We start from the raw sequence: 20,098 nt of genomic DNA, 5'->3' as shown, positions 1-20,098 counted from the left end.
AGGCACACTTCAACAAATCACATAGCTGGCTAGATTATCCTGAACAGATTGGATCTTGAATTCCATTGTTTTATGCTTGTCACTGATTGCTAGTATATACACAATAGGAAAATAATATGGTTTCTGTCAATTACCAAGGAGAAAAGGTGAATAACAAAAAGTATGTGGAATGTAAACTAATACAGAATTCAATCACTACAGTCCTTCCATAAAAGCAAGAGTTTTCTAATGCTTATGCTAAAAAAAAAACCCACAAAACAAAACTTTAAGGTTTTATTTTAGCCTATGTGCTAAACAAATGCCACAAAAAATGGCCTCCTGTACCAAACACACTTTATATTCCTGACTAGGAGCTAAACTCCAAGATGTTTAAAAGCCAGAAAAAAGGTAACACAGCCAGCCACGGGGCAGGGGAATTTCAACAGTGGTTTGTAGGTGCAGGTCTTGGAAACCCATCATTCTGCTGTGGGAAGAGCTGCAGAGCACGCTGCTAGATCTGCACTGCTTCACCACAAAGCCATGAACTTGGATAACCATAATTTTTACTAGATCCATCAGAAGAAAGTTTATATCTCAATTAACCAACGCAGGTAGAAAAACGTGTAGAAAGTTCTACAGTGCAATAAGGAACAGTATACTATCAAACTGAACAAAGAACGTAATTCCAGCCAACCCAACCAAACATTTGTTGCTATCTTTCTCTTTGAAATCATTCTTCAAAGACAAATGGAATATCAAATAGAGTTTAAGGGCATACCTATTTTCCATAAGTGTAATCCTTAAGGTGAGAACTTTCTGCTGCTTACTCGAAGCACTATAGAGTAACATGGTTGTATTTATCACCGAGATGACTGCTGCTAGTCTACTCCTCATCTTATTTATGCACTTCTTTGCTTCACACAAACAATAATCTTCCACATGCTCTGCAGATGTTTACACCAGGGTGTTAAACAGCTTCTCTCAAGTGGATTTTCTACAGAGCATTTTACTCTGTGGTTTTTCCTTTAGATAAAGATCAGCTAAAGATTGCTTTGTTCCCATTCTTTAATCTAGGCAGAGATGAACCTTATGCTATTGATCTTGCTTTTTTTGGTGAGGCTGGCTGGAAATGAGAGCAACATGTATTTTCTTGCATTTTGTCAAGTTTAATATAGATTGACCTCTTCGAAACTGCATTCTGAAACAATGCCCAGGCTTGGCATCCCATGCAAACTCTCTACATCAACTCAAGCCGGATTTTAACTATATCACCAGTCTTCCTGTTTTCTAAAGGAAATCCAGAGACATCAAGATATAAAGCAGTATCACCTAGAATACAGATAAAGAGATGTCGAAACAGTTCATTTCAATTTTGCTGCTATTTCTATTACCTAAATTATATGAAAGTCTTCCAGAATGAACACTTGGTTTACATTTACTCCAAATACACAGACCATAAATCACCATGAGCAGGAGATGGCGTGAAACCGAACTTCCCGTCAGCCCACCACAGATGTACTTACTTGTGGGATTTTTTTGCATTGGCCCCATCTGGTCCCTTCCCGCAGTCGTAGGCCTGGATGGTGAACGTGTAGTCCTTCTGCAGCTCACAGTCCAGCTTTTCTTTGGAGCGTATTATTCCCTCACCAGTGGATTTATCCACTACCACTGCTTCAAAGGGAACGTTTTGCCCGTGAATTTTAAATCCACAGATCTCACCTACAGATTCAAAGTAAGAGAGGTTAGAACCAGTCAAAATTCTTACACATTTTTGAAATAAATGACCAAATATTTTGCAGCCAAGGGTTTGTGAGGGTCTGTGGATAAAGCGAGAGCACTGTGCTTTAAAATGGGTGATTTCTGGGAACTTTAGTAAAAAGAAGCATACGTCTGCCTTCCAAGCAACTTGTTTACTTTGCATCCATTCATGCAGGAATACAAAAGAGAAAAAGAGAAATATAGACAGGCATTTCACAGGAGTACTTGAGATAGCTCTAGGGTAAGAGTAGATCTTATGAGAGCATACAGCCAAGGCCACTGGTAATATCTTCTATGCCAAGCCACCGGGAATAGCTGGGCAGCTTGTTTGTTTTGACCGCAGCAAAAGGTTAAAGTGCACAGTTACGAGTCAAGGGATGAAAAAAGCTTCAAGTACAGGTTCAGCACCATAATTACAGAAATTCTGTCAAAAGATCAAAGAAGAAAGTCTTCCTGTGCAATGTACCTGGCTAAAATTAGGGAATCAAAATAAACTACTGAATGAGAAAGGTAGAAATACCAACTTCTCAGGCATCCATTTCAACAGCTATCTACTAACGCAGACCAAACGTTCGCCAAGGAAGCTCTCACATGGAACCATTTAGTAGGCTTTCCTTTCCATTCAAACTCTTCGACCTAACAAACTGGCAAGAGAAGTCCCTAGCACATCGTTTTAAAGCACACCGAAGCCTAAGATGACACAAGACCTCTTGCTGGCACGGCTAGGTCGATCTGGCAGCACGTTATGCGGCGTGAGCCCAGCACATGTAGCTGTGCTGACAGAAGCCACTCAATAAACATTTGGTCACCTACACTCTGCTTTCACCCGTGTAACTTGTGACGTTTTGGAGGTGATTTTCTTACACCAACATAAAACACAATTTTGCTGTTATAGCTGCAGTGGTATCGTACTACCAAGAATGCACTTCTACGGTAAACATGCCTAGAGGTATTCAAAAAAAGGTGTTTGATTCAGGTTTTAAACTACCAAAGTATGTACTGAAGGAAGAGCACTGCAGGGAGGTGCTATAATGCTTCGGCAGTTAAATATTACTTTACAAAGCACAGGAAAAAACTTAAGATGCCCCAAAGTAGTAAGCTATCAGTGAAAATATCAGAAAACGCTCATTTCCCCCAAAACAACTTCTTCAGTGTCCACTCAATGTACAATAATCCCAAATGGTTCAAATGGATGTCTGATTTACAGATATTTCTAACCAAGGGTTTGGTTACAGAACAGTTTTTATCGGTATCTTTCAAAATAGAAAAAAACTGGGAGAGTAAATGGGACAAAAGAACATGACAGGATCTTCTGTTTAAGTGCTGATTCCCCATTTCATAACCAAAGTTAGTAGGTTAATATTCATAAAAGGGATAGAAAGAACCCTTTATCACCTTCTTTGGTGACTGTCACCTCAAAACTCTCTAAAGGGAGAAAAGATAAACCCAAGTCAGTAACAGGAAAGACTGAAAGGGAACAAATAAGGAAAAGGCAAAGATGCACACATTACACAGAGAAGCTTTGGAAAAACTGTATTTTAAAATTCCAGTGGTGATTTGCTGTAACTGTTACAATTTTAGAGTTTTAGTTATGTTAAATACGATTTAATCTTCAACATCAGTTTTTCATTTGTTGAATTTTGAAGTATTTAATAGGTTTATCAAAAGGCTTTTTTTTTCTTTTTTCTTTGTAATAACACCAACTGCTAAACAAAAGATATTTTCAAAATTCCATGTTGATGAACTATCCATAAAGTAGAATTTTCATCAGAATTTATTCGTACTATTCTACTTAAAGAAATGATAAATAATTTAAATAAGCTTTTATCTATTATACTAAAACCATCATGTTTATACATTAAAGAACTTCATATTTCCCTTTTGATTTCCAGAAAAATATTTTTTTTTTTAAATAGTCATGGGATTTTTCTTTTCCCACATAAAGTTTTATCAGTCTAGGTTGTATAACACCTAGCATCTGCAAAATTTAAATTCTACTTCAAACTCAACTTGACAGCATTGCCATAATTCATGATTAAAAACATACACAATAAATTGTGATCCTAATGAACATAAAAGCTTTAATGTAAGAAATAGGGGGAGGAGGGGGAAGCTACATATTTTCCTAGCAGCATGTTGCTTTTCCACGTTAAAGCAGCAACCAACAGCCTCTATCATTTTATTCTAGCGCTGAAACACTGTAATGCCGGACAGAAGAGACGCAGGTACTCAGATATATTCACCTCCCAGCACGGAGGATGCCCTAGAGCAGCCTGCCTTGTCCCCTCCAGCCACTCCAGAAAAGCACAGGCTTCCACACTGGCCTGGAGCTTCCACACTTGGGAAGAGATCTCAGCTGTAACTGAGCTTTACAATGGTATCAGATGACTGTGATAGGCACCTGGAATGATTTCACAGTTCTAATGAAACAACAATTAACCCTGTTCTTCACTCCCCTGGAAATGGTAATTTGTTAAACCTCCAGACTACTGCCTTTTAAATATCATCCAGCCTATCAATTATTTTTTCCTGATTAACATCATCACTGACCTGAATTCCAGTACAACAAAGCAGACCTGTAGCCTTAAAATCACTTTCAGCAGATCTGTTAATTTTAACACATTTCAGACAACTTTCAGTAACACAGTTATTCAAGTCTCTATTCTACAGTGGCCTTAAAAAGAGATGAGGCACTATAGTTACAGAGAATTATTCTTCTTAAAAAGACAAATTTACATTTAATATTGAAGCAGAAATATAATTAAGGGAAATTACCTTATACTGTATCATGATTTCTATTCCTTCATTTTAAAAGGAGCCATTTTCTGAAATAGTTCTCATTAAGTTCTCCCTGAAACTCACTTCAGGTAATCCCTAGATTTATAATCAGCTCTTTATTTTAACGCACCAAGTATGCTGCCTCTTGTGGCACCCACATAATTTATTTCAGTCTATTCTTACACAGGATATAAACAAAATCCCAGATTTTAATGTGTTTTAGCAATAGAATCATTGAAGAAAATTTTACACTGCTTAAATTTGCGGCTGACAAAATTGATTAGCCAGAGTGACATTCCAACTGCAAGCTTTTAAATATTCCACATCTCTTACTCCTGTACACCCTCCTCCTTGCCCCTTTCCAGTAACTCCAACCTTGAGAGTCAACCATTGTGCGTGAAACATTAAGATTACAGGAAAAAACACATGGAAGGGAACATTATAGCAGAAAACCTGATAATGGAGAGAAGAATAGGGTATTAATGCAGCAATTACCTATTTGGGAGAAGGGGAGGCTGTTTAAAAACTGGTCAGTTCTTTATCATCTGAAGTGACCTTTAACTGGCACCAACACCAATCTGGCTATTAAGAAGTTCAGGCATTTTGGTTTTGGCTCCTGAGCAGAAGACATAAATAAGCTCTCCAGTAAGTATCTGAGTGTCTCCAGATGCTTTTTAAGGTGTAAAGCTCCTGCCCAAGGTGTACTCTAGCTCAGTTCCTGCCAGATGTTTCTCAGAACAATAACTGACTCACACAATCGTGTTTTCCACTTCACACAAAAAGCCCTTTTATTACCATACAGACAAGGTTCTTGTGACCAAAAAGGTTAAATGCATAAAAACTATGGTGTTGCTTATGATACAAGTGCTCTAAATAAGCAAATGCAGAGCTCCCAACCTAACAGGCTTTTTAAGCTCCCATCTTCAAAGTGTCTCTACAATGAAAAGCAGCCAAACGGAGTAATTCTCTGAAGTACAAAATATTGCAAAAATTAAAGCTCCCTCTCCTTTCTCAAAAATATATTACAGACCTGTTTCAAGACAAATTAGACAATTCACAGATTAATATTCCCCTAAACAGAGTATATTCATTTTCATCTCAGTTATGAAATAGATTTAGATAGTATAGGTAATTACAGAATTCCTGGCAGTGAATTTTTTTTATTGCCATTAAGCTTAGTCCCACACCACGCTCCCCAAGGTTTCATGCTATTGTCATATGTGCTTAATGCTTTTTCTCATTTCGTTCTGAAGCTGAGATATGTTACTGAAATAAATTTCTACCTCTCCTAATCTTAGAACAATGATGATGATCAACCTGTAAATTAGTTTATATTTGATATACTGGAAACTGTTCAGCTAAATAAACTGTAACTAAGTTAGAACTGTACAGTGTTTCACTCAGCTGTAATTACAGCTGAAAAAACATTTTACAGATAACAGGTTTGTGGAACTTGTGTTAGCCAGAAAACATACAGTAATCCTATATCCTAAAGGCATTCTGTATTTCTCTCTCAAGTGTAGCACAATCAAATGACAGGGAGGAGTTGGTAGAAATTGAAGGTTTTGTTGATTTTTACTGTTTTATCTCTTTCTGTACTGTTATGATACAATGATGTAAAATATTTAATTATATTATATAGTTATAAGAAAAGGTTCATAAGATATTTATATTGGATATACAGTATTTGACTAGACACTCTTCAAACTCTGGAGTCAGCTATGCCTCTGCATTTCCATTCCACAGAAGGAGAGAAAGTATCTATATATAGAGAGAGATACTAATACATATATTAGTAGAACGTCTCCTAAACAAGTATTTCTTAGTAATAAAACTGTTAAAAAGTGAACGAATTTTACATGTCAGTGATAACTCCATTTCAGTTTGTATTTGTATACATGAGAAGTACGAAACAAAAACGTCACTTCATGCATGCCTTAAATTTGATGGGAAAATGGCTGAAATGCTACTGCAACAAAATTTCCTCCTAGGTTTGCCAACCAGCTGTGCAATTGAATCGCTCATTGGACGCGACACGATCAAAATTCTTCTCTGTTTGATGACGCAGTGTCATTCCTCTTCTCTGCACATCATTCCTTTACACCAGCACCCAGCCGGGCGCTGCGCGGCACGCAGGGCTGCTGCAGGCAGGACGTCAGCACGGCTCCCTGCCCTGAGCAAACAGGGGCTGGGGATGCAGCATGGAAACACGGCATCAGCACTCGCCCACGGAACGTGGGAACCCCACACACCTCCGGGGAGAGGCTGTCAGAAAGACTTAGTGGATTTGGGGGATTTGGTGTTTTTTTTTTAAAGAATGGAGATTCTGCAAGATCATCTTCAAAGCTCTATGCATATTCATGCTTTAAGTCAAAAAATTCCTAACTCCCACAAAAATACTTCTTGCATCCCAGATTAGCTAAAGGGAAAATAAAGTATTTTGGCTGAGAATGGGTTTTCTCTAGGGGTGGGTGGGGGAAGAGGGATTAAGACCCTACAGACAAATAAAAACCCCAAGGAAACACTTCCTTCTACAAGGGAAACATTTCAACCACCTTGCTAATAAGACCCTGCATTACACTCTCATAACAAAACACATTCGGTGATGTGAAGGCACCCAGATACAATATTTTTTGTCTCAAATGCAATAAAACTTCAGTTCCTTTCTGGATAGTAAAGGGGAAATCCGTACCGAGAGCTTCAGACATCAAACTGATTTTAGACACAATTTACTCTAATGTACAATAGAAAACGTAGCTGTCCTGTATTTTATTTTTCAGCAAAACCCTCTAGGATCAAACTCCAACATGACTCGACCTGTAACGTAGAAATGTTTTACTGAGGAAGGAGAATGGTCATCATCTTCTCAAGCAGATCTGTAACAATCATGGTACAAAAGACTAATTCCATAGGGTCTCTCCATGCCGGGCATTACGATGAGGCAAGCTGGCATGACTATATTCAAACTCGGTTTTCAAAAGCGTGTCATTTCAGATGTAAAACCATACAAATTATCCTAGAAATACATGTCTATATAACCCTACTTATCTTTGCACACCTGAATTTTAGGATCCTACTCACAGCGTGGAGCGAGCAAAGCAATAAAATATTACTTTTACTTGCCCCACAGTTGTGGTGCTACAAAGCATTTAAATGAACTAGTTTCAAGATGTTTCAACATGCTCAAAATTGAAATAAAGCAAAAAGTTCTATTTAAAACATTTTAAACCTGCAGACGGTTCAGAAGTTTCGCAGCTCAGCTAGAGGGCACAGTTAATTAAAATATCCAACCTTTTGAAGCATGAATAAATTTGATTTGTAAGTAGGAATATACCAGTTAGGGCTGAAACAGCCATTTAATCCTGAAAACTCTTTGTTTTCCTGTGAAAACATGTCACTGCTCTAATGGGCTTCTCACACTTAAACACCCACACCGATGCTGCCGGACAATAACAGCGCTATTCTCCATCCTAGGACATGACCACAGCACCACCAACTAGAGCTGATAACGCTGATTCAACACCACTCCCACATTTGGTCTCCTCAAAGACAGACTCAAGCATTGTTCCATTTAATGGCAGACAAATACTTTTACAGTTTCCCATAGCACAGTCATTCAAAATTTCCAACAGAGTCATATCGAGGAGAATCGCTTCGCAACATTAGCGTGCTATACTCAGAATTTAAGGTAACTTTTAAATCCATTGTTCTGCTGCTGCTTAAGAACTGTTGGTTTTTGAAAGCCAAAATATATAATATTTATATAAACATTTAATAAAACCAACTTCCAGTTGGTAAAAACGTTCATTAAATGAAAGCAAGTTTATACAATTTACATCAACAACAATGGAAAAGTAGTCTAACTTGAAACGATTCTTTGACATTGGATTTTCCTCTGGAAATCTGGCAGTATGTTTGAAGATATTCTGCCAGTATTTTCTTAAAGCTTCATGATATCCAGCACTCAAGAAAACTTTACTATCCAGCAAGAGGTATAAAATTGCCATTTTCAAAATCTGTTCAGTGCTGTCAAACTACGAGCACCTACATTGAAAGCACTTGAGAACTGCGAGAGATGATTCATTTTCACCTCATCACCAAGCACACGAGTCAGTCTTCCTATACCTCTTTTTACTTAACGGATTTTGTCTATCCAAACACACGCATCTTCATTTGGAAACTAAAAGGGGTTTTTTTGTTCACAGACAGTAGTTTTATTTCCAGTTAAGATGACTTAAGAGCCTCTGCCATGTGTATCCAATACATGATAGAGTTTGAATTTCAGAGGTTAACCATTACACCTCTGAACTCCCCTAATTTATAAGATCGCCTTGGAGATAATTAGCCTCATGACAATGTAACAAAACTATTACTGTAAATACTACTGTGAGAAATTGTGATGGAGATGCTGTAATACAGCTCACAGCACACAACGCAGTTAGCACGGTGAACATTTCAAATGGCTAATTTAATCACACTCTCTTTCTGTCACTTCCTCCTTGAAGTCAGGCTAAGCAATGTTCCCAAAAATGGCTAACGTCACATCCTCTAGGTATTTTACTAGGATTCTTAACTCTAAAATTTTACTTACCCAAGTAAGCTTCTGCAAGCATCTAATTTAAGCTTTGTTATCCACTACGATTAATTCAGATAGCTGCAGATTCCTGATGGCTTTCTTCAAACACAATTTTCTAATATTTTGTCAAACCAAAGATGTACTTCCCATCCAATTAACAAATACAGTATTCTTAATCAGTAGTTTCCAGAAAAAAAAAACCAACATACTGTGGAAGTTTCTAAGAAAACTGTCACCTGTCAGTCCTATGCTGAAAGCAAAGAACTAGACTGTTTTGCAAATGGCTTGTGTATCATTCTCTATATTCTTTGTTAGAGAAGAAGTCTTTTTTTCAGGTAGAAGAGGCTGGCCATTTTTTAAAATTCCCTAAATTGCTACGCAAACTTTTCACAGAAAGTCTGAATTTCTACAGGAATTCTCAGTTCAAATACTGCACAGAAGAAATGCATGCTTAATTCTCCTAATTACCATTTTCAATCTATTAAGATACAAACAAAAAACACTAAGACCACCAAAAACTCTCTTCAGAACGACAAGAGAATTAGTTTCAGAACTCCCAGATAGAATGCTGTGAAATGTGGAATCCAGAGGATTGAGGAAAAGGCTAGACACTATGCAAAAAGAAGAAGAAGAAAAAAAAAACAACACAAAAACAACCCAGAAAAATTAACATACATACATGAAACTGAAAGAAGTATGGAATATCTGTAACACAGAGTACTCTGTGGTTTGGGTATTTGGATACAGCTGTATTTTTACAGCTGTAAATATGAAATAAAACTCTGGTTCATGCACAAACATTTCCTAGTGTCTAAACGCTTTGAAACATCATGCTACTGTTAGGGAAAACACTAAATAACAGAGCATTTGTCATCAAGAAAGCATTTCCACTTCTAAAAAAGAAATGCAGATGAATTCTTTACCTGCAAAACGCAGCGGCGCATCTTTGTCCAGGGCTATTAAAGGAGGGTCCAGGAGCACCGTGTTGTCATTTTCTGTAACTATCCCGTGATAGGTGGTTTCAATCCATGGCTTATGCTTGTTAACTGAAAGGAAAACAACGTACAAAGTCAACGCCTTGGAAACTGACAGCTTCTTTAAAAAATGCTTTACAATACTGCTTTCAATATTTTCCTCTTTCATTTTTTAAAACCCGAATCAGCATTTTATTAAACTAAAAAAATTTGAGGCAAAATCCTGGCTAAGTATGTTCAGAAGAGTTCAGTGTCCCTGTAGGCTTTCCAAAAGTGACTCAGAATCTGAATTAGTCTCTTAACTATGCTGGGATTTAAGATGCCCCTGAAGTGCAATTCAAAACTCTGTAACAGTAATGGGGAGCCGCTGCCATCAGTGCCCAGTGTGGCACCAGACAAACCTGTATTCAGCACCAGATGAAAAAAAGACCAGCCAACACGAAACATGAGGGTTTGCTCACACTCTACTTCTCTCCAACTTGAAAAACTTGGGACCCAGCTGGCAGACTATTCTTCAGAACATGAAGGCTTTTTCTAGTGTCAGCATTTTGTCTTGTACGAGGTTTTTCGTTAGAGAATAGGTGGAAAAAGAGATAAAACTTAATTTCTACACAAGGCCTAAGAACATCCACCAAGGAAACAAACAGGGAGTGACAGCTACTTCTGTCCCAGCATAAGATCTATACCTAGGACCTCTGGTACCAGTTTAACCAGCCATTTATACGGCATCCCAGGTAAAAGAGGACTCCAGGGGCTCTCCTGAAGCTGGGGAGCTATGCAAAATGCAAGCAAGGGAGAAGAGGAGAGGCAATCAAAAAGGGCAAGACAGAGGCTTCGCAGTCCCACGCTTCGGCTGCAGGGATGTTCCACACAAGCATTTCAGGCCATTCCGGGTTTGGAGGACTTGTGCTTTGTACTCTTTAATCCAACATATGCCTCATGCAGATTTCAAACACTACTGGAAGAAGGCGTCAGAATCTCAGGCCTTTCTGTCATCTGATAGAATGCCCTGAAATCCAATTAAATTACTGACTACTTTTTATTTCACTTACTTAGCAGTTGCTTTTAGACACTGGGAAACTCCACTAAAATACCTCCTGTAAAAGCATTCTTCAACTAGGCATAGAAGAATCTGTGGACTGATCACCTGAGCATGTTTAAGATGACTGCTCTTCTTCCTCTGCCACAAAGAAATGGAGTAACTTTCCTTGCCAGCTTGCAATTTTTTTTTTTTTCTAGAGCATCATGAAAGGACATGTAAATGAATGATTAAACCTAGAGGTAGAGAACTCGTACAGGAAACCATAACACCTTCCCAACACACTTTCATCTGCAATCTTTTACTGGTTAGTAGCAGCAAACAGCTAGACAGGATATAGTATCTTCATACATCATAATGCAGCAAGAGAGAACTCACAACAAACTATTTTAATGCAAACAGTGCTTAATTACCACCATGTGGTTTCACTCAATATGGCAACACTATCTTTGCTGCCTCGATGCACTCACATGGGCACGCTTTCAACATTCAGCATCTCAAACAGCCAGCTAAATGTCAACCACATTGTCCTGTTTACCCAGAGCAGCACACTGCTGCAGCACCCTCCAAGGAACTGGGCGTCTGAAAAGAAAACCAGTCGTGCTCAAAGGGACTAACGCGTCGTTCCTCCCTCCAAGGGAAGGCACCAGTAACTGCTGGAGTGTGAGTCTCTCCGTTCAAATTTGGTCTGAAGAAAACACAGCTACATCTGTGAGCAGCACCAGGAGGACACAGTTGTCCATTTTTCTGTCAGTGCATCTGGGACAGTTACACCTCCACTGAACATATCAGAGCTCATCTTAGTCTTTGCAAGGACCTAGTATAAAGTACTAGAACAGACCTCTGCCAGAAAAATCTCCATTCTAATGCTTCTGAATGTAGATTACAATTTTTTGTCATTTTTTTTTAAGCATTGAGAAACCTCCTAATTTAGCGACCTACAGTAAGTCCCACTACTGTAGGGTAGGGAGTTTGATAACTTGAATACTGTAACCACATATGAACAGAATTATCAGCATCTGCAGAGTCTAGTGAACCTTCAAACAACAGGCCCAGTTAAAAGCAAAGTCATGTCCTTTTATTGTGCTGTAGACAATTAAAATCATAAAGCTTAAACCCCTTTGTGTTTAGGAAGGCTAAAACATCACCAGATTTGAAAACATAAAGCTTAAATGCCTTTGTGATTATGAAGGCGAAACATCACTGGAGTTTAAACAGTGACCCAACTTACTGCTGAATATCCAGGAAAGGCCCGTTATCCATATTTGTGATCTCCTGACTCCAGCATAACCACATACTGTAAGAAATTCTCAAGCTCGCATTTGAAATCTGAGGCACAGCTTATGAGTGATATATGTTACTGCTTCCCTTGAACCAACTGCAAAACTGAACCAAGTATTATTCTGACCTCGGCTGGCTTAAATATTATGAAATGTCGGACTGAAAACTATCCTTTCATATTTTTTTCTTCTTTAATTGTCACAAAACTCCTGAAACCTACAGAGAAAGTTGTTCAAAGCCAGACTGTTAATTTCAAACCAAAACAGTCAGCCTGTTCCAAGCTTGACACTAACAAAGTGCCCTGAGCTGTTAATCTCTTGCCATTTAACTGGGATAAAGTACACTGGTTTCCTTGAAATACAATATTCACACTATTTGTAAGCGCCTCAAGTGGAATCTGTTGTAAATCCCAACCAGCATTTAATCTAGTCAAGTGGGGGAAGCTACTCTGACACAAGACAGCGAGGTGACTTCTGCTTAGCTTTTAGTGGCCAAAAAAACGGAAAGACAGCTGAGCATACCTCTTTTTCCAGGTAGCAAATTGAACTGGAAAGCCAATACTGCTGCCAAGCAATGACTGCACGTGCATTTGCAAGGCGAGCACAAGCCACCTGTCTGCCTTGGTTTATCTAACACTAATTGCTGCTCAGCTACAAGAGGAAAGGGAATTGGTGCCTGATGTGATGTGTACCTTGAACACTGGTTTCTAAAATCCCCTTCTAAATGCACTCAGTTTCTCATGAAACTGAGCAGACCAGCGTTTACTACTAGGGACTGGAACTACTACTGACTGCCCCGCAGAAAAGGAATGTACCTTAAAGAAAGGATGCCTCACCCAGAGCAAGGGCTGATGCTGCAGAACACAATCCATCAGATCAACTAGCAGCAACTTTCTCCTGCTGTTTAAAAGAATTAATGAATGTAAACGAATATGTAGGCAGGGCAATGGAGTTCAGGGTTAGTATGGAAACTTTGATCAGAAGCTATAATCTTAAGACAATGAGAATTAATTAAGTTCTAGTATTTGAATGCGAACATATTAAAATTAAATATACTTATCAAGGTCCTTTCTGAGGACTGCATTATCTTCTTACAAGTGGTCAGAAGTTCATTTGACTTAAATGAGATCTGGCATCTACATAACTAAAGATTTAGACACAACAAAACCTGAAAGGATTGTAACTGAAAATACTTTTTCTTCTGGATAACTGCTTCTAATACGTCGTGTTGTTTAGCCATGCTACGTCTCTTTAGAACTAGATCAAGGTGATTTCTGTCAAAACAAATTCTTGAGAATTAACGGGTAAACCACGTTGAACAAACTCAGTAACAAGTATTAGAGTTTGAAAGCTAGATGCTCAATCTAGTGACAGTAGATAAATATACTCATTTTAAAAATCCACTTCTGAGACTTCATGAAAAATCAAGAGATTGCATAAAAAGAGAATCATAGTCTCTTGTCAATTCAAATGAACTGCACTCAATCAAATAAACAGTCGTTTACTCCTGTCCTGAAGGTCCTACAAAAATTTTGATTACTGTACATATTTTGTCTTCCTCCTGATTTAAAAGAATACAAGCATGCCTTTCAGTGAGACAATAAAAAGTGTAAAGCATGAATATTCATAATTTAGTACTGTTCTGATGAAATTTCAAGCAATATCATTAAAAGAACAAGCTCGTGTAGTTCATAACCACAGAAAAATATAGCTCAGCCAAGGAGTAAAGACTTAGACAATAAAATGCGCCTTCTCCACCCTGAAAGCAAAGTTTAACAAGAAAGGGTGTAGCATGGTCTGATTATAATGTGTGTTCTGTTCCTGCTCTAGACTCACCAGCCTGCAATTCAGAGCTGTGCCTCTATTTTCTATTAGAAAAGGGCGAGGATTAACTTTCTATATAAACAACCTGAAATACATCAGTGGTAATGAAAAAAATTATTTTTTTTTATTAAATTGGGTCTTCTCATATCTAGAATTTTATCAAAAACATCATCTTACAACCAGGTACAAACAATGGGATAAAACAGAACACAAGTTTTGCTCAAGTGCTGAGTTTCTTGATTGCATGGAACGTTTCTTATCTATAGTATGGGTTTCCAAGACAAACTACAATTTCCACTTCTGGGACACGAAAACTCTAGGCAGTAACCAAATACAGGGGAATGAATCTGTACTAGAAGAGAGACTGAGTAAGGGCATGGGCGTCCACTAACATTAATCTCTACAGTTCCTAGCTGAAGGAAAATCAGGTGGTAGAAATTCATCCCATAATTTCAGATCTCTATCTTGGATTCCTTGCACAGTTAAGGAGCACTAGTAATTTCTGCTCTGGAAGCTCAACTGTCATACATTGGGAGCACAAGGTAATGTTTATAAATTTTTCAGGTGCCTACAGTTTGAGCCTGTACAGTTAACACTAATTCTCCAAACACCATATTCAAACTAATGGCTGTAGGAATTCAACAGGTTTTATTCAATTATGTTTTACTTTGGTAAAAATCTCTGGTTTACCACCACTTACAGACAGCTTCCTGTTCTACACTGAACCAGTTGCCTAAATCTGATTTTATTCATACAAAGGTACATGGAAGTTTTGCTATAAGCCTAAAACAAGGCACATGCAAATGACAGATTGAAACTAGTCATGATTTTTATTACTCATGACTGCAGCAGAAGAAATGTTCAGAGTGCCAAAGACCAAAGGATATAATGACCAAATTTCAATTTGGATAAAAGCCTGGCAGAGAAAACAGTAAACAAAAATATCCCATCATAAAATAGCCTAAATAGGATTGAGGCAACAAAGCCTTAATTTTTGAAGTTAAATTTAAAATATTTAGTTTAAAACCGAATGCTAAAATAGAAAACGTAAGCCTCTAACCGTAAACATTCATTTAATGTTCTCTTAAAGGTTGCTAATTATAGTGCAAGAGTGGAAATCATTTACTTTCTAACTGTTATCATATTTATAAGCTTCACTCCTTGAAAGGGCATCTGATTTACAAACACAGCAAACATCATCTCAGTACAGCCAGCACTTCTGGCTCTACTTGTTGACTCCATTTAAAAACAAGGAAACCAACTGGGAGCAGTAGCAGCAACTTGCTTTCAATCTGAATACAAAGCAAGTGAGAGGAGACCTAATACTATGAACAAAGGACAGACAGTTCTTCAAAGGCACTGAGGTTTCCAATAATCCTTTCCAAAGGCTCCTAAGGAGGTTAGTCCCTGCTGAAGCCAATGTGACTCTATCAGTACAAACCAAATAAATTAAGAGAGCAAAACAAGATTTAAGACCAAGGCTTCCAACTTACTAAACTCCCACGTTTTGAGGCATCGCTTCTGTCTTTGACAATAATGAACAAGATGTCTGCCCTTTGATATAATAAATAAAATTTCACAGAGACTTCTCTGAATACAACTAAACAGAAAGAGAGAGAAGGCTCAGAAAAATGGTACAAGTGCTTTGTTCAGAAAATATCAATAGCTGCAGAAGTTTTTTCTCCACTGCAGAACTGTTTCATAGCCATAAGCCACTGAGCTATCAGATACTTAAATCTTCATGGCAAAAAATGTCACTTTACCCAGAATACCAGAATTCTAATTTAATTTGTTTGAGATGAGATAGTCACATTATGCTGTCCTGTGGCCTGATCTAGGCTTAACTTCAAGCCTTCTAATTTCCATGAGAAACAGAAGTCTGTGAACCTAGCTTCTGTCCTTCTCCTTAAAAAAAACACTCTTTGCAATAATCTGAAACTGGTGATTTCAAGTCTGCAGAAACATTAAGATCTCAAACCAAAGATACACTTACAAGTCTAGAAAAGTTCCTATTGATAAATTTTCCTGGTAACATGATACACACAGCACAACCTGCGCTCTAATAATACAGGAGAAGGCAACTGCACGATAGTATTCCAAACACATAAGTAAACTATTCTTGCCCAGACTCTCTCTCCTCCATTTCAAATTCCACAGCAGTATATTATCTTATATAAGACACATAGAAAAAGAGATCAAGATTGTTTGCATCTGAACAGATGGCCGTATATTATGCTTTCCCAAGCATTATGCATCATAGAAAGGTCTAGCACTGGTAAATTCTGTTTCTTCTCGGCAGTCTTTTAAATTTCCTTGTCTCTGAAAAGGAGGCAGAAACCCAACCACCAGCCCTACACTACAAAGGCTATTACTGTGTCAAAGAAACATCTGCAATAAGACCGTGCTAGTGAGAAAGTGGTTTGTGGTTTGGATTCAAGATATTGATAGCACCAGATGACTTCCTGAAATAATCACAGATCACCAAAGTTTCCTCAAGATACTGTCATTTAGGAAGGGTACTGATCCAAATGATGCTACGTTAGAAGAGGCCCAAGGCAACAGAGGTGTACCGCTTTACCTGGTCAGTAACCATGGAAGAAGCAGCCATTAGATGCACTGCCTTCTCTTCCGAAAAGTCACTCCATTCCATTCCCCACTGAGCTCTGTCGATAAATATCCAATTGTTCCACTTTGACAAACACTATTTGAATGCACTGTTAACTACTGCTTTTCCACTGCAACATTAGTCCAATAAGCTTAGAAATACTTGGATAACTCAACCAACTGCAAGATAAATTCAGTTAAATTAAGAGTTTTGCATCAGCTGGACAGGAATATACCTCTTTAGAACCCGAAACCACTCTTTGCACCCTTTAAAAGAACTACAGGGAAGATGGTAGGTCAGTTAGATCACATCTAACTTTGTGTAAGATCACATCCCCCAAAAGCTATTCTAGTTTATTTCCATCATCACAAAAGAAACTACTTTTCACTCCCCTATTCCAACCACAGGAATACACAGGACTGGAGAATGGAACTCACCACTGTGGTGTAGCTGTGCCAGTCCATTTCTGCACAGCACTGAACCAAGCACAATTCAGCTTTCACCACTTAAAATAAATCTTAGCGATCTCCGTAACAAAGACTTTTAAAGTCACAGAGGAAAAAAATGAAGCTGTACTTGAAAAAAAACCAAAAACAAAAAACAAACAGAACCGGCAATACAGCACAAAACTGAAAGTTTACCATAAATGTTTACAAACAAATGTTTCTCCTAACAACAGGAAAATGAAAGTAAGTTGCCTTAGCAGCTTTCCAGCTGTTCTCCAGCACCTGCCCGTTGTTAAATGCATCTTCCTCTACCACTATTACCAGGTCTACCTGGGGGAGCCAACGTGTCGTGGGGACTAAGGCAAGTGCACACACTAAGCCAAACCAGACCTCATGCTGTAACTCAGTTATGTGTGATGAAGTTTAACAGATCAGGAGCTGCGGTCCAGCAGCTCTGTAGATGAGACTGAAAACAAACACAGCCTCTAATAAACGGCAGAAGAGCTGAGTAACAGAGCTGTTCTGTGCAATGCTAAGTTTGCCATTTGTTTCCAAGGATGTATTACCTTTCTTTGAGAACAGTTTTTGATTGCGGTTTTAATTGTAATTTCAAATGATGGAAAAGCCTCGCAATTTAATGAAATCGCGCTTCGTATTGGTGTGGTAAGCGTTAAATTTAATGGTTCCAAGAACACTAGTGAATAGGTCGTGCTTAAGAGGTCTTATACAGGTAAATCACGGTCACTACCTAACCAGCCGGCAGACTTCTTTATTACAGCAGCAGCTCCTTTATCCTGCGTAGGGAAATCACAGCGAGATGTGTCCTCAATGAGCTGGTTAAAAACTTCCCTTCGATGTATCTGTAAGCCATTTTAAAGCCACACGTCTAATCTACATTCGAATTAAACGCAAGATCTCAAATCTCATCACACGATCCGCTAAACCTTGCAGAAGCGGCATCCTCAGCCCAAGGGGTAACCTTCAGCCGCTTACTGAAACCTGCTCGAAGGAGACCTGCAATGCGTATGCCGCTAGCCCACAGGATCAATCGATAGCCACAAGGCCAGCGTTTAAGAACGCCGTTCCGCTCACGGTTTACCGAAGCGATCCGCTCTCCCTACCAACCGACCGGGGGTTCCTCACGCCAGGCTGCAGGCCCGGCTCCCCGGGGGCTCCATCGCCCCTGCCCGCCCCGCCGCCATCAAGGCGCTCGCAGGAGCCCGAACCCCGTCACGGCGCGCCCCGGCGGCCGCCTCCGCCGGTTCCCGCGGGCGGAGCCCTCGGGACAGGGCGGGCGGAGGGTCTCGCTGCATTTCGCCAGCGGAACCCTCCCCGGCAACAAGTGACGACCCTCTGCCCGCCTCGGGCAGCGCGGGCCGGCGCCTGCGGGAGCGGTTATGTAACGGGCGGGCCGCCGGCAACCGAGCGCCGCCACCGCAGGTTCCACCGAGGCCCGCGGGCGCCGGGACTGACCTTCGGCGGAGGAAGGTCTCGGGGAGGGGGGGGACACACACGACCAACGCGGCGCAGGTGAGCGCGGGACCGCCCCTTCCCTCCCCGCGGCGCCGCAGGTGCGACGGCCGCGGCGGGGTCACCCCGGCCCCCGGCGAGCCCCGGGGAGGGGCGGCCAGCGCCCTCCCCTCCCGCCCCGCCGGGATGCCCTCCCCTGCGCTCCCTCCCACCCCCCGCAGGGCGAAGCGAGCCAAGGGCGCCGTTCCCTCGCCCAGCAGGGCCGTTCGTGCGGGACACAGCCCCGCAGGGCGCCAGGGAGCGGGCGTGCGCGCCGGGGAGAGCGGGGGGGGGGGGCGCGGACCCGCCGCCATCCCCTTCCCCCCGGCTCCAGGCAGCCTCCCCCGCCCGCCGCGGCTCTGTTTACCTCGAGCGGCCGCTGTTCCTCCGCAGAGCAGCGCGACCAGCAGCAGGGAAAAGGCGGAGGCCGGTGGCGAGCGCGGCATGCCCGGGCGGCGCGGCGGCAGCGGCATGGCAGCGCGGAGCGGTGCAGGGCAGCGCGCAGCCCCGGCTGGCGGGGCGGCTGTGGCGCCCCCGCTGGTGCGGGCTCCGCTCTGCGCCGGGCGGAGGGCTCGGCTCGGCCCCGAGGAGGAGGAGGAGGAAGAGGAGGAGGGAGGAGAAGCGCTGCGCTGCCCCGCTCCGCTCGCCTTTTCTCTCCTCCTCCCCTCCCTCCCCCGCCCGGCAGCGCGGCGCCCCGCCAGCGGCACCTAAAATGGCGGCGGCGAGCGCTGCCGGTCCCCCCGCGCCGGTTGCCAGGCGGGGGAGGGAGCGAACCAACGTGGCGGGGGATGCGGGAGAGCCCATGTGCGCGGCGGGGCGAGCGCAGCGCCGCGGGAAGGCACGGCTCGCCGCAGCCCGGCGGCGACAAACCCGCCCCCGCTCCGCCCCGACGCCGGGCGGCTGCCGGGCACTGCGGCACCGCACCGCTCCCGCACCGGCTCCTCCGCGGCTGACCGCGACGGTGGGGCGGGCTGTGCCGTGCCGGGGGGTTGGGGGGGGTTTCGTTTTGTTTGCACGAGCTGAAGCTGCGTGCGGTGGTGCAGCTGCGGGCGGGCGGTAATCAGGGCTCAGCCCGTGCCCCGCTGCAGGCTCGCAGCTGATCCAGGCAAACGCTGATTAAACCCCCAACACTTCAGAGTTAAAACCCCTATAAAGCCATTTAAACGCTTTCACCTGAACGTTCGCAGATCTTTTGCGCGAAAAGCTGGTTTTTACCTAACCCGATGCTGACGCCAGAGGCAGCAAGGCCACCAGCAGCAAGCCCGGCACTTAAGGCACTGGGAGCAGGATGCTCAAACCACGCCAGGATGGAACAAACTGCCAACACCTG

General features: G+C 41.6%; 1 protein-coding gene across 1 annotated transcript in view; it reads right to left on the bottom strand.

The window, feature by feature from the left end:
- CLSTN1 (calsyntenin 1) overlaps positions 1-19,241 on the bottom strand; it is a 43,977-nt gene extending 24,736 nt beyond the window's left edge. The window contains exons 1-4 of the mRNA XM_086625847.1: positions 19,136-19,241; positions 10,015-10,137; positions 3,133-3,162; positions 1,503-1,698 (exon numbers count right to left, since the gene is read on the bottom strand). Coding sequence (XP_086481973.1) covers positions 1,503-1,698; positions 3,133-3,162; positions 10,015-10,137; positions 19,136-19,241 — 455 coding nt within the window. The remainder of the gene's footprint in view (positions 1-1,502; positions 1,699-3,132; positions 3,163-10,014; positions 10,138-19,135) is intronic.
- Positions 19,242-20,098: the final 857 nt, after the last annotated feature.

Source organism: Tauraco erythrolophus, chromosome 23, assembly GCF_009769465.1.
Source record: "Tauraco erythrolophus isolate bTauEry1 chromosome 23, bTauEry1.pri, whole genome shotgun sequence".
NCBI lineage: Eukaryota > Metazoa > Chordata > Aves > Musophagiformes > Musophagidae > Tauraco > Tauraco erythrolophus.
The sequence above is the reverse complement of the archived record's forward strand: the minus strand, read 5'-3'. Positions and strand labels throughout refer to the sequence as shown.